General features: G+C 43.2%; 1 protein-coding gene across 1 annotated transcript in view; it reads right to left on the bottom strand.

Annotated features, from left to right (window-relative positions):
• Nucleotides 1–509: 509 nt before the first annotated feature.
• SVIL (supervillin) overlaps nucleotides 510–14752 on the bottom strand; it is a 79626-nt gene continuing 65383 nt past the window's right edge. The window contains exons 33-40 of the mRNA XM_056857232.1: nucleotides 13621–13726; nucleotides 12321–12528; nucleotides 11229–11362; nucleotides 10327–10482; nucleotides 7735–7878; nucleotides 4587–4708; nucleotides 1903–2058; nucleotides 510–965 (exon numbers count right to left, since the gene is read on the bottom strand). Of these exons, the coding sequence (XP_056713210.1) occupies nucleotides 879–965; nucleotides 1903–2058; nucleotides 4587–4708; nucleotides 7735–7878; nucleotides 10327–10482; nucleotides 11229–11362; nucleotides 12321–12528; nucleotides 13621–13726 (1113 nt within the window). The 3' untranslated portion in view covers nucleotides 510–878. The remainder of the gene's footprint in view (nucleotides 966–1902; nucleotides 2059–4586; nucleotides 4709–7734; nucleotides 7879–10326; nucleotides 10483–11228; nucleotides 11363–12320; nucleotides 12529–13620; nucleotides 13727–14752) is intronic.

Below are 14752 nucleotides of genomic sequence, written 5' to 3'. Positions count from 1 at the left end.
TAGGTCTTCGTCACAAAAGGACATTTCATGTTTACAGCAAGTTATTAGGAACTGAGATGTTTTCTTTTAATTTCTACTGTTATAAAAGTAGAGCATAGGAGACTGTTCTGAGCCATCTTCAAAACACAGACTGACATTTTTGTATATAAACTGTACACACACACACACACACAAAAACAAGGCACTATACATTTTTGGATTTCAAAGTATATCAAAGTTTGATTCAGAGAGTTTCTCAAGAAACCCAGGCGATAAATACAAATGCTTGGTTCAAGTTTAGCACCTGAAGCTCAACACTGAGACCAAAACCATTGCCCGTTGCAAAGAGAAACCGTTCAGGATGCTCAAGAGGAAAGCGTATCGGTGGCTTAACTAACATGGAACAAGCAACGGTGGCTTCGCCAGCTACTTTCCTGAAGCCCTTTCTCGATAGAAAGTCTTGAAAATGAGTAAATACACATTTGCACTGTTAAACACATCCTTGCCCTATTGTGTTCCATATAAATATAAACTCTTTTGAAAATCCACAGCTTTAACAAAGTAACACTTTACAAAGAGAGCATCTTCCCAGCTCAAATGGCAAGTGGTGTACGCAGCCAAAAGGAAAGTCACAGCAGCCTACTGTGAAAGTACAAAGAACAAGACTCATAAACATCACCCATTCTTGCAGTCCAAAAAAAAGAGAGACATTGCAAAGAGTTCTCTATCACATTTACAATGTTACATTATTTTGGAGTAGGCAGTAATCTAGCAAATTCAGACCATATCTTGTTTGCCTGATGAATGCGGACGCAAACCAACACATCGTACTGCTGCGGCTGCTCAGAGATGTGCTGACTGCCTCTGGCAATAGCCCTTGATTACAAACAATGCTCTGATCAGAAGAGTCCTTTCGTCTTTTTGAGGTTCACCTGTTTCCAGGAAGGCAGGCCGTTATATTCTTCTCTTGTCATCTGCAACGCAGTCTGTTTGAAAAAAGAAGAAGAGTTGGTTTTTATATGCTGACTTTCTCTACCACTTAAGGAACAATCAAACCGGCTTACAATCACCTTCCCTTCCCCTCCCCACAACAGACACCCTGTGAGGTAGGTGGGGCTGAGAGAGCTCTAAGAGAGTTGTGATTAGCCCAAGGTCACCCTACTGGCTTCATGTGGAGGAGTGGGGAAACAAATCCAGTTCACTGGATAAGCCTCCGCCACTCATGTGGAAAAGTGGGGAATCAAACCCGGTTCTCCAGATCAGAGTCCACCGCTCCAAACCACCGCGCTTAACCACTACATTAAAAGCATAATCAACATAAAAAGTATGTTTGGTGGGAACTCATCTTTGGCATTCCCTCCCTTGGGGAATTATGTTTAGTCCTCATTTCAGGCTTTCCAACATCACCTACTTTATTTCAGTCAAATTGATTTTAAACTCTATGTTAAGTAATATTTACTGTTTTGGATGCTTTTTGAATTTTGTTATATGTAAAAAGGTAAAGGTAGTCCCCCGTGCAAGCACCGGGTCATTACCAACCCATGGGATGACGTCACATCCCAATGTTTACTAGGCAGACTATATTTATGGGGTGGTTTGCCAGTGCCTTCCCCAGTCGTCTACACTTTACCCCCAGCAAGCTGGATACTCATTTTACCGCCCTTGGAAGGATGGAAGGGTGAGTCAACCTTGAGCCGGCTACCTGAAGACTTCCGTCAAGATTGAACTCAGGTCAGGAACAGAGATTTTGAATGCAGTACTGCAGCTTACCACTCTGCGCCACAGGGCTCCTTTTGTTATATTTACATTTTATTAATTTGGGCATTTTTCTTAAAGGTGGCATAAAAATAGCCTGAAAATAAACAAAAGCGTAAAAAATTAAAGCAGCGCAACACACAAAGATTGCAGTTTCTTCCCATTTACCTCAAAGTCCTCATCTGAAAGATAAATTTCAAGTTTTAGTGGATCCACACCCTCAGGGAGAGGCCTCGCCAAGATGTCCGTCAGTGGGTACAACTTCTTGCACAGTTTGGACAGCACATCTTCTACAAGGATTATCTGATTTGAAGCTTCAGCGTCCTAGGGAAAAGATAAACCAAAGAGAAGCCGTGAAGGGAGAAATGCATTGATGGAATCCCTCCAGGTTGCAACACAGTGCTGGATGCAACCCAACTGCCTATTTTTCCAGACTGCCAGCATTCCAGCTCCCTGCCTTACTCAGGCACATGATCAAAGTCCAAAAAGAAAAAAAAGGAGTAGAGTTCATTTTTATTTCTAACTAATCCCATTTTGAAGGGTGAGTGACAGTACCCAGTATCAATTTGAGCCCAGTAGCACCTTAAAGACCAATGAGAATTCCAGGGTATAAGCTTTCACGAGTCAAAGCTCCCTTCGTTGGATACAAGTAGGAATGGAGATCCCTGAGCCCTTATACACCAGTCAGAAGGTGGGAGGTTGCAAAGAAGGGAGTCAGGATAACTGTAAGTACCACCAATATGGGCAATGGACAGAAAGATATCCTGGAATCCTGAGTTCAAGCCCTATCATCTGTCTCTTGATTATTTATTTGACTTGGGGATAATCACTTTGTTTCACGCCTATTTATTTTTATTTAGAAGAAGAAGAAGAGTTTATTTTTATATGCCGACTTTCTCTACCACTTAAGGAAGAATCCAACCAGCTTACAATCACAACCCCTTCCCCTCCCCACAACAGACACCCTGTGAGGTAGGTGGGGCTGAGAGAGCTCTTAAGAGAACTGTGACTAGCCCAAGGACACCCACCTAGCTTCATGTGGAGGAGTGGGGAAAACAACCCAGTTCACCAGATTATTATGCACTGCTCATGTGGAAGAGTGGGGAATCAAACCCAGTTCTCCAGATCAGACTCCACCGCTCCAAACCACTGCTCTTAACCACTACATGCTGGCTCTCACTTGATAAACTTCTACACTATTTTTATAACAAAATATGCAAAGCATTTTTACAACAGATTAAAAAAAATTAAACAAGTGCACCAAACGTATAGATAAAAGCAGTCTTCAAAAGTTCTATTATTTACATAAAACATATCAGATTAAATGCCTGGCAGAAATTAAAGGTTTTCAACTCCCTCCTAGAAGATGTAGACCATGTTGCTACCTCGGCCTTCCAAAGGTAGGGAGTTGTGAAAAGCCCCTCTTGCTGGCAGACCCCAAGTCGGTGTCAGCCTGTGGTAGTATTTAGAACAGGAACACTTTAACTGGATGTCACAATGGCTTGAATGTACTAAGGAGAGACCCAGACCAAGGAGCTGCTTGTCTGATACCCGACCCGCCCACAGACCAATAAGTTGTTACTGGTACTGCCAAAATAACAGGTGCACAGCAATCACCCTTATCTCAACAAAACATACAGGACCCCAAAGAATCTTATGAGCTTCTGTTCAGTAACTTCCCTAATACACCTTTCTCGAAGGCAAAGCCAGGAAAATGTTATGTGCTTCATGTTACAAATGTTGTTCATTGCTTAAAGGTAAAGGTCCCCTGGGCAAGTGCCAGGCCATTCCTGACTCATGGAGTGACATCACATCCCGACGTTTACTAGGCAGACTTTGTTTACGGGATGGTTTGCCAGTGCCTTCCCAAGTCATCTTCCCTTTACCCCCAGCAAGCTGGGTACTCATTTTACCGACCTCGGAAGGATAGAAGGCTGAGTCAACCTTGAGCTGGCTACCTGAAACCAACTTCCGTTGGGATCGAACTCAGGTCGTGAGCAGAGCTTTTGACTGCAGTACTGCAGTTTACCACTCTGAGCTATGGGACTTACATTGCTCATTGCTTACACAGATGGAAATTCTTGGTATCAAAGAATGTAGTTGATCCCACGGCTGGGTTTATTTTAAAGTATCTGTGCCAGCTGTCCTAGGTAACTAGAAATGGATTTTTGTCTTAATCTCTCAATAAAGGTTGTAAACATCTAAATAAATAAATAAATAGAAAGAAAGAAAGAAAGAAAGAAAGAAAGAAAGAAAGAAAGAAAGAAAGAAAGAAAGAAAGAAATCACCCTTATCCCATAAGAAGCTTGCTTCCATGCCGCAGAGAAGAAAGCCAATGTAAACAAACAAACAACAAAGATCTACCCAGGAAAAGCATTTAACTACCCCCCAACTGTCCCACATTGTCAACAGCTACACTCCAGTTTCACTTTAAATCTTCCCCTTATCTAAAATGGTACATTATGCAGCAGCAAGGAAGCTTGAACGAAGGCAAGCGATGGCATTCCCCAACACGGGAAAGCCAGTTTCCCAGAGTAACAATGCAGAAGCTGGCTGTCCTCTCATTACTCCATTATCCGTTCAGCTTGGCCCTTAGGGGTCAAAGTGAACAGAATCTTTAGCCAACATGCTTGGTTCTTTTGCATCTGAAAATGTTTAGCTAGAGCTCTGGAAAATTCATCACAAATATGTGAAAAAAAGAAATTAGAGTTCAAAGTGACCCATGCTGGTTGCTTATTTCTTTCCCCACCCCAGGCTGATCCCCTTGATTCTACAGCTACCTAGCATTGAGGCCCCCACATCTCCAGCCGTGCCTTGAAAACCAATAAAGATGATAGAAATGCTTCCATTACCATCTCTGTGATCTCTGCAATGTCTTCCCTGTGCTCCCAGCTGGGAAACATATTGGTGAAAGTCAAGGGCTCGAGACCAGCATGAATTAGGTAAGATTTAGGAGGCTTCTTCACATTCTTTCCTATGTGTAGTCAAAGTGCAAAAAGGAAAAAAAAAGGAGTAATGATCAAAATAAATCTTTACAACCCTCCTTCCTCCCGCTTTTATGAACTATCCTCTCCCGTAGAAAGTTTTAAACTTTTAAAAAGATGCACATCAGAGACAAGCTACAAGCCTGGCTGACCGAGCCCAGAGTCGTTTACTTGGACTGGCAGAAACCTTTCTCAACTAGAAGTGTTGTGGCCTTAACTGCCCTTCTGCAGCTTTTGCCACGACAGAGGCTGGTATGCATTGTACATGGCAGTGGACCCAGCTGGCTTCGTGTGTAGGAGTGGGGAAACAAATCCAGTTCACCAGATTGGCGTCTGCCGCTCATGTGGAGGAGTGGGGAATCAAACCCGGTTCTCCAGATCAGAGCCCACCACTCCAAACCACTGCTCTTAACCACTACACCACACTGGCTACACCACGCTGGCAAGGCATGCATTTCTAGGAACACACCAACTAACTGTACCACTCTACAGGATTCCTGCCAAAGACCGCTGAACCACCCAATGCAGTTCCAATGGAATGAAATTTTTGCCTTCATTGAGTCACTGTCCTCACGTGAATCATTTTATCATCACCAAGGGTGGAAAACAAATTCTCTTGTATGGAAGAAAATAAAGTACACTCAGTGTCATCACTAGTGGAGAGATTAAATTTGCTTCCTTGCCCTTGTCACTAAGAAGGAAGTCTGTTTGCATGTTCTTTTGACCCCTACCCCACCCCGTCTTCATCTGCACAGTCCTGCCCCATCCTGGGTCTTATTTCGTGGTAATGCTAAACAGTGTAATGGACTGCTAGAGATTGGACCTTGTATATTTTGACTTTGTATAAATCAGCTTATCCCCTCGTATCCCACTGAAAACGAAGCAGGAAAAACCATTTTGGTTTGTTGTAGGAGGAGACCTTAGACACTTTAAAGTAACTCGTGGCATACCCTTTTATAGGCAAGAGCCCAACATGGGATGGGAGAAGAGGCCTGGAAAACTAGTTAAGTACAAAAATACACATGAATTCAGGGATGGCAGTAGGAAAGAAACTTGTTAAGGCTAAAAGAAATGCAAGAACACGATGCAAAATCTAAGGATAATCTGCATTTGCACAACACATAAATTTGAAGTGACAACTATTACCATCACCTGGGGGACAATTACTTTTTCTCATGGAAGAAGCTTCCCATATCATTATATATATCCAGAAAACCACGTCAAATTAGTTAATTCTAGAGCTTCTCACTAAAGCGCCACCTCCAAATACGCAGCACACAATGCCAGATACAGAACATTTAAGGAAACAGAGAAACACTTTAATCTCCCCAGACATTCTGTTTCTGAGTGTCCAGTCACTATATTTAAACCGAAAAGCCTTCCGGGAGAACCGGACTCAGCTTAAACACAATTAGGACAAATGCGGTTATTACTGGAGTTCAGAGTTATGTTTACTGGAGCTCGATTCTTCATCATCTCTCAAGGATAACACGCTGCACCCGTCATCCAGCTGAATTCTTACAGAAGATAAGCAACACAGCAAGGCTTAAGGAACATAACATCCAAATCGCAAGAAGACATGGTTCCGCTGTACCCTGCACTGGTCAGGCTGCACCTGGAGTATTTATGTGCAGTTCTGGAGACTTCACTTCAAAAAAGATGTGGACAGAATGGAGCGGGTGCAGAGGAGAGCCACGAGGGTGATCAGGGGCCAGGAGACCAAGCCCTATGAGGAAAGGCTGAGGGAGTTGGGAATATTTAGTCTGGAGAAGAGGAAGTTGAGGAGGGACATGATTGCTCTCTTTAAGTATCTGAAGGGCTCTCACTTAGAGGAGGGCAGGGAGCTGTTCCAGTTGGCAGCAGAGGATAGGACTCGCAATAATGGGTTTAAATTGAGGATGGAAATTTTTTTTACAGTAAGATTTGTTCAACATTGGAATCAGCTACCTAGGGAGGTGGTGAGCTCTCCCTCACTAGCAGTCATTAAGCAGAGGCTGGACAAGCACTTGTCAGGGATGCTCTAGTCTAGGCTGATCCTGCATTAAGCAGGGGGTTGGAACAGATGGCCTTTATGACCCCTCCCAACTCTATGATTCTATAACATTATCTTAACCCAGCAGATAATACAGGCAGGAAAAAGAGAAGATCCCCTGTAGGAGCTCGTGTGGGCCACTGTCAGGCCCAGCCTGGGCAATGTACAGAAACTGCCAGGCATGGTCTGACAAAGGATGTTGTGCTTTCTCCAGGTGCTGGCCAAGGTCAGCTCTACTGCCAAGTATTTTTTTTTGACTCAGGACTCTGTGGGAATCTTACCTCAGTGGGAGGGGGGTTGCCATGGCATCCTGAATTGTTCTATGCTTTCTGATATAGGCCCTGCACCATGCTTCTAGTTTTCATTAGTGCCAACTTGACTCTTACAGCCACACTACTTGGCTTTCACTCTCTCTACAGCTATAGGAAAGCCACACTATCCAGCCTCCATTTGCTACTCCTTGCTGACCTGCCTTACAAGGGTAATGGGGATGCCAGCTAAGATAACAGTGAAACGCTACTATCATTCAACTACTCTTTACTACTACTTACGACAACAACAAGTGTAACTGTCCACAGCTTAGGATCAAATTCGGTACAATGAAACTGTATTTAGGTTTAAGCTGATTGTCTTGGGCGCACCATCTAGGAGTCTTAGGACTGTCAACAAGGGTGGAACCACAGGATATGCAGAACTGCCACTGAAAAGAGCAGAACTGTGTCAGGGTTTCCTCCCAACGCTTCTGTTATATGCAGCACAACTAGCACATGTCCTGATAGCAACCCACTCACCTCTCTGCCTTCTCTGGTGGCTGTTGCTGATGGGGGCAAGGTAAGGCACAGAGGGGAATGGGAAGTTCACAGTAGGGTGTGGCTGTCCGTCCATCCCCTTTCCCATGCCATTTCTCTTTCAGGTCCGTAACAAGATCATGCCCTGGGATACATTTTAACATGCCAAAACAATATTTCCTCTATTCATTTCTACCTTTGCAATACTGGAGGACTGTCTCCATTGCACATTTCCTGTCTGAAGCCCATCTGATTCGAGCAGATCCGGCTATTTCATTTTCCACAGGCCACCAGCCTTGCCAAAGGTACACTTCATGGTGATTGTCAACAAGAAAGAGGGCTGTTGAGACACAATAAAAATTAGCTTCAGCAACAAAATTGGTTGTTATATTTTTGTGAGGTATTCTCAGAGCTTGCATGCCAAGTCTTCAAAAATGGTGTAAACCCAGGGAGTAGTCATTTTGGAGAGAACAGGACAGAGAGGGAAGTTCTCGTGGAGGACTTCACCCCTCCAATGAATGTGTTGGGTCAAGGCAATCATGGAACAGTTGGTGGCATTGGTGCCAGTGAAGTGGAGGAAGGGATATCGGAAAAAAAACCCTGTCATGTTATATGGGGTCTTTCAAGGCCATGCAACCTCAGCTACCTCAGGCAAAGCACAGAGGGCAATACTGTTTCCCTATTATGTTTCATTTCATTATCAACTTATATGCAAATATGTTGGGTGCAGATAACTGATTTCTTGGCTCTGTCAAAGTGGAGGGGCTATGGCTCAGTGGTAGAAGGCCACTGTTTGGCATGCAGAAGGTCCCAGGTTCAATCCCCAGTATCTCCAGTTAAACGGACTAGGCAAGTAGGTGATGTGAAAGACCTCAGCCTGAGACCCTGGAGAGCTGCTGCCAGTCTGAGTAGACAATACTGACTTTGCTGGACCAAGGGTTTGATTCAGTATTAGGCAGCTTCATGTGTTCATGTATCTGTGTAGTCCAAGATCATACACACAGGAATGGGATTTGGAGCACTTGGTTCTAAATCCCACATCTACAATGGACCAATTGTGCAGTCCCTGGGCAAGTCTCCCAATCTCTGTTCTCCATATAAAAAATGAGAATAACGACAACCTGCGAAACAAAGACTGCAGTTGTAAAGCAAACAGGGAAACAGTGTGAGCAACAGTAGGATCCTCACAGTGGAATTCCAAATTGCTGTTGTGCTCTACAGCCCTGGTTTGTATCTATGTTTTAAAAGATTTGTTGAGGAACAGTAGCTTGGATCCTAAGCAGCTTGAGTAGAGTCATGCTCAAATTCCCTGCCTCCTCCTTCTCAATGTAGCTTCTATACCTTGCAAAAATGTACTCCTGCAAGTCAGCAGACCCCCAGGAACTGTGCTGGAGGCAATGTTGGAGTCTGCAGCAAGAGGAAAGGAATTAGCAAAGATCTCCCCTCCTTTCCTCCACAGACAGGAAGTCCATTCCATCGGAGGAGCAATTGCCATGCTGACAGAATGGCAACTCAGGATCCAAGCCAGTATTGTTGATAACCACGTTTGGCAGCCTCACGCTTATCAGTGTGTCTAGTAGAGATGTAAAATTTCTGGAAATTTTAAAGCCACTCCCTGCTTTTCCAGAAAAAAAACACCCAGATTTTTTTGGGAAAACTGAAATATATGCAACACTTCCTTTCCTATCAAACTGAAACTTCTTTTACTGATTGTACAATATAAAATGCATCATTAGTAAGCATATAAAATTGTATGGAATTTAAAAGTATAAATATCTTTATTTTTGATGCAAAAAATTGCAAATATATTTTTGATGCAAATATATTTTCGATGCAAAGAAGGAGGCTGCACCTTATGTCACCATAATACATGTATCTTTAATTTTTGCCATCTGAGAGGTAAGAAAAAATAAATGTTGAAGGCAGAAAAATACATAAAGTATATTAGGTGGACAGAAACTCTTATAGAGTCACAGTAGGGAGGGCTGCCAGTGTATTTGGATATTAATTTGATGAACTCTTTAATAATGTATCATAAGCATAGTATATAGCTTATTAATTGTTGCCAAAATTATTAAATGTAAACAACAAAATCTATAAATATTGGATATGTCTACAATATAAGACGTTTTTCCCCCCAACACTGCCCCAAATGTCCCACTTTTTTCACTGGAAAAACAGACAACCTCCACAGACTTTTTCGTGCTGTACATTTGAAATGAGTGGGACACTTTGCAAGACACTCAAAAAGAAAAAAAAACACCTTACTAGATTTTTTTTCAGCGCTCCTCACCATTTCTCAGTTTTTCCACTGGAAAAAATGAAAATGCCCTCAAACTTTTTCATATTATACACTTTTGAGTTTGAAAGCTCTCGCCTTAAGAAACACTTTGTGTGTGTGTGTAAAGTGCCCTCAAGTCGCAGCCGACTTATGGCGACCCCTTTTTGGGGGTTTTCATGGCAAGAGACTAACAGAGGTGGTTTGCCAGTGCCTTCCTCTGCACAGCAACCCTGGTTTTCCTTGGTGGTCTTCCATCCAAATACTAACCAGGGCTGACCCTGCTTAGCTTCTGAGATCTGACGAGATCAGAAACACTTTACTCACTCTAAAAGAGAAAATATCTCATAGGAGGGGTTTTTCCCCCACTGTTTTTCCTCTCCCCCCCCCCCCGGGCCCTCACATCTCCAGTGTCTGGGTAAGCCCATCTTTCCAGAGGCTTCTTAGGCATGTTTCCACAAGCAGGACTTTACACTACTAAAAATGTTATAGGCCTCTGCTTGCACTGACCTGGCTGGGGTGCTGTGTAGAGGTCCTCCTGCAGAAACGGCATAGAGTTGACCACAGGAGGGTCCCTAGCTGGATATATGTATTCGGTGGCCGAGAATTCACCTGACGAACTACTGAGGATGAACAGGCGAGGAGTGAAGTTAAACTTCCCAGGATCTTTTAAGAACAATAACAAAAAATATTTAATGTCATCTGATTAAAGAAAACATAATGTTTCATAAGGATCTTATTGATAGATCAATTAAAAACCCTGCCACCCAATCAACATAGTCCTTTTAGTGGATTTTTACAAAACACTTTAAATTGATTAATGTGATGGAATCAATCATCAATGCTTTACTTGCAAGTAATGAGCAAAGGTAAGAGGCTACTCTTATACAAGATACTTTATTTTACTAGAAAAAATACGACCTCCCTTAAAAAAGTAATATACAAAGTTTCTTATTACAGTATATATTTGTTACTTATGTGCAAATGTACGAGTACCCCCTCTTTTTATCGCTGCCATACCGGAAAAAAAAATTAGTCTTTGTTTTGAGTAAACACAGAAGATAATTGGGTACATTTCTGATGATATTCTGTGTTGACTTACATCTTGGCTTTCTAGTTGACAACCCAACCGCATTCATTTCAAAGGCTGGATCCAAATTTATGATGACAGAAAGACACTGACATTTTTCTAGTTTCAGACAGTTGCTGCATTCATCCTAGTTCCAGGTAGCCACTGATCCCCAGCTACTGAACTTTCACATATTACTTTCTAGAACTACTACAAATACTGATTGATGCTAGTGCAAACTGACTATCATTCCATCTTTCCTGTCCTCAAAACTCTGAATTATAAAATCTTTTCTTTATAACATATCTAAATGAAGCACACAGGAAGACTAAGCACGCCTTACCTTGTAACATACAATCGTAGGCCTTCCGGTCCCTCCTTCCTAAGGCATCCCAGAATCCCAATGGCTCTGACCCTTCGTCACATTCATGTATTGTCACTTTGCTGCTGCTGTGCAGTCCTGCTTCCAAAGGACATCTAAAATGCAAGGTACATCCCCAGCATCATTGAAAGTTTGTGGTGCATTTTAATTCTGAAGAGAGACTTGCTCTTCATCATCTTGCTAAAATAACTGAGACAAAGACCAGGAACAGCCACTGGCTGTGCTTCACCATTTCTCTTAAGAATATAAGGAAAGCCAAGCTGGATCAGATCAAAGTCCATCAAGTCCAGCAGTCTGTTCACACAGTGACCAACCAGGTGCCTCTAGGAAGACCACAAACAAGATGACTGCAGCAGCATTGTCCTGCCTGTATTCCACAGAACCTAATGTAATTTAAGCTCAAGACCTTTGGTCAAAGGAGCTAGTAAATAAATGGAATGGATGGAGAACCTAATGTAATAGGCATGCTCCACTGATCCTGGAGAGAATAGGTATGCATCATGACTAGTATCCATTTTGACTAGTACCCATGAATAGCCCTCTCCTCCATGAACATGTCCACTCCCCTCTTAAAGCCTTCCAAGTTGGCAGCCATCACCACATCCCAGGGCAGGGAGTTCCACAGTTTAACTCTGCGTTGTGTGAAGAAATACTTCCTTTTATCTGTTTTGAATCTCTCACCCTCCAGCTTCAGCAGATGACCCCACATTCTGGTATGAGAGAGGGAGAAAAGTTTCTCCTTGTCCACTCTCTCCATACCGTACATAATTTTATATACCTCTATCACGTTTCCCCTCAACTGCCTTCTTTCCAATAAAAACAGCCCCTAAGCGTTTTAACTGCTCCTCATAGGGCAGTTGCTCCAGCCCCCTTTTATCTTGCCTTTCCATCCACTCTTCTCCTTCTAAAACCACCTGAATTTGGGGGCAGTTTAGCCACACATCCAGTAACTTTCCCCAGTTTCATCCATTGCCCAGCTCTTGCGAACATTTCACAGGAACTGTAGGCAGACCAAATGAAAACCTATCCAAGAACAATAGCACGGCTACTCACTGCTCTTTTATTTTATTGGCCGCTGTTCTTCCAACATCTTTTGTGTGAGGCTGGGCTTTGCAGCCGTGCCACAGGTAAATGAGAGCTTTGCTGATGTTGAGAACGATCATCGACGTCCTGGACCTGAGGCTGCTACAGTGGCAGGCTACTTCAAGCAAGTTTCCTTCGATAGGAACTTCCCCTCGTACACAATACAATCGCCAATCACCTGCAGCGGGGCATTGACGGTACAAGCTGATTAGACCTCCCCCCAAGGCTGCTTCCAAAGTAGGCTACTGCATTAGGACGAGTAAGATAAAGGTGACCTGAGTAACAAAGATTCTTGTGGGTGACCATTGGGCTGATTATTGCTGATGCCATCCACAGACACCCTGCCCCCAGGCTAAGCTGGCCCCCACTAGAAATCACTGCTAGTCCAAACAAACTATTAGGATCAGCAAAGGTGGTATTGCAAGCACACCGCCAAACGATCACTTAAAAGTCCACACCTGTTGCCTCTACAGTAGTCAAAATCCAAGTCTTAGCTCAATGGAAAAAAAAATGAATGTTTAGTTTTTTCCTCCACTAAGTGTGATGCTTGGGTTCATTCCTAAGATGCTTTGGAACTGCTTTCTCAGAGCTGGCAAGTAATCCTAACTATCGGGGCCAGCTGTAGCAAATGGAACTTTTCATTTCACAACATATATGACTTCCCCATATACTCTATGCTCATTACAATGTCAACATGTTGGTTCATCTAATTCTTGATTGTCTATTCTGACTGGCCATGACTCTTCAGCAGAAAAAAGTATTTCACAATGACAGCCAGTGTGGCGTGGTGGTTAAGAGCAGGGGACAACCGGGTACGATTCCCCACTCCTCCACATGATCCCTGCTGGGTGACCTTGGGCGAGTCACAGTTCTCTCAGAACTCTCTCAGCCTCACCTACCCCCACACGGTGCCTGTTGTGAGGAGGGGGGAAGGCGATTGCAAGCAGCTTTGTGACTCCTTATGGTAGAGAAAAGTGGGGTATAAAACCAATTCTTATTATTATTTCCTCAGACCATTTAACCATCAATGTCAGGGACTGAACCTGGGACCTTCTCTATGACATACAAGTGCTCACTGAGTCACTTTTCACTACTATTTCATTTCCTTGTTCTGAACTGTGGTGTTCAAAACTGGAATTAGCAAAATTAAACACGAGTGTGCTTAGATGATCCACAGGGTAGTCAAAGGGATAGTATCACACACAGTATAACTCTTTGTTCCCTACCAAACATGCCAGGGGAAAAAAAACTGCAACAGGAATTGATTTACTCTGTGTATTTTCTTCTTCCTCTTCCCTTCTCCCAGCATGAACAATCATTCCACCTTGAAAGCACTGGAGAAAACATGGTGGCTCTTTTCCTTGAAGAACTTGCACCTGAAAAAACAACGGACTTGTTCTAGAGCTACAGCAAATTAAGGCTAAGGATGCAAACTGGTTTTGAGACTGTGTGTAAAGATCATGTAAAAAGATCATGTTACTAGCAGACCATCAACCAATAGGCAGAAGAGCAATTAATTCAGTACCATAATTATATCTAATTCTGAACATGACCGAAAATGTGGATAAAAAAATATGAAGAACAGAGGGGCAATTTTTTTTAAAAAAATATGTGCACAGAGGGGCAATTTTTTAAAACAAATCTTAGTAAACCCCCAGGTTTGCAGAAAAATCTTTAAAAAATTTTTTTTAAAGAGCATCAGGATTTACAAACCACCAAACCTAAAGAAAAAATGAAGTATTGGGACGATATGTCACAAGATCAGATGCCATCTTGAGAGCTGCCAAGCAACCTCCAAGATACATTGATATGGGAGGAGATTCCGGGAGGGGACAGCAGTAGCGGTCAGAGGAAGCAGGCACTGAGCGCCAATGGTACTTGGGGTAGGAGGGGCCTGCAGCCAGTCTGGCACTCAGCAGCTCCCCAAATCAATGGGCCCTGCTGGGTGGATGCGATGCAGCCTGAAGAGGCTGGCACTAAGTGTTCGGACTAGGCGAGATCCTGTGGCTGGCTTTGGGCTTCACATGAACACATGAAGCTGCCTTATACTTAATTGGACCCTTGGTCCATCAAAGTCAGAATTGTCTACTCAGACCAAGGCCCATCAAGTCCAGCACTATTCACACAGTGACCAACCAGGTGCCTCTAGGAAGACCACAAACAAGATGACTGCAGCATTACCCTGCCTGTGTTCCACAGCACCGAATATAATAGGTACGCTCCTCTGATCCTGGAGAGAATAGGTATGCATCATGACTAGTATTCATTTTTACTAGTAGCCATGGATAGCCCTCTCCTCCATGAATATGTCCACTCCCCTCTTAAAGCCTTCCAAGTTGGCAATCATCACCACATCCTGGGGCAGGGAGTTCCACAGTTTAACTCTGCATTTTGGGAAGAAA

Source organism: Euleptes europaea, chromosome 11 (assembly GCF_029931775.1).
Source record: "Euleptes europaea isolate rEulEur1 chromosome 11, rEulEur1.hap1, whole genome shotgun sequence".
Classification (NCBI taxonomy): Eukaryota; Metazoa; Chordata; class Lepidosauria; order Squamata; family Sphaerodactylidae; genus Euleptes; species Euleptes europaea.
This window is presented reverse-complemented; position numbering and strand designations above follow the sequence as displayed.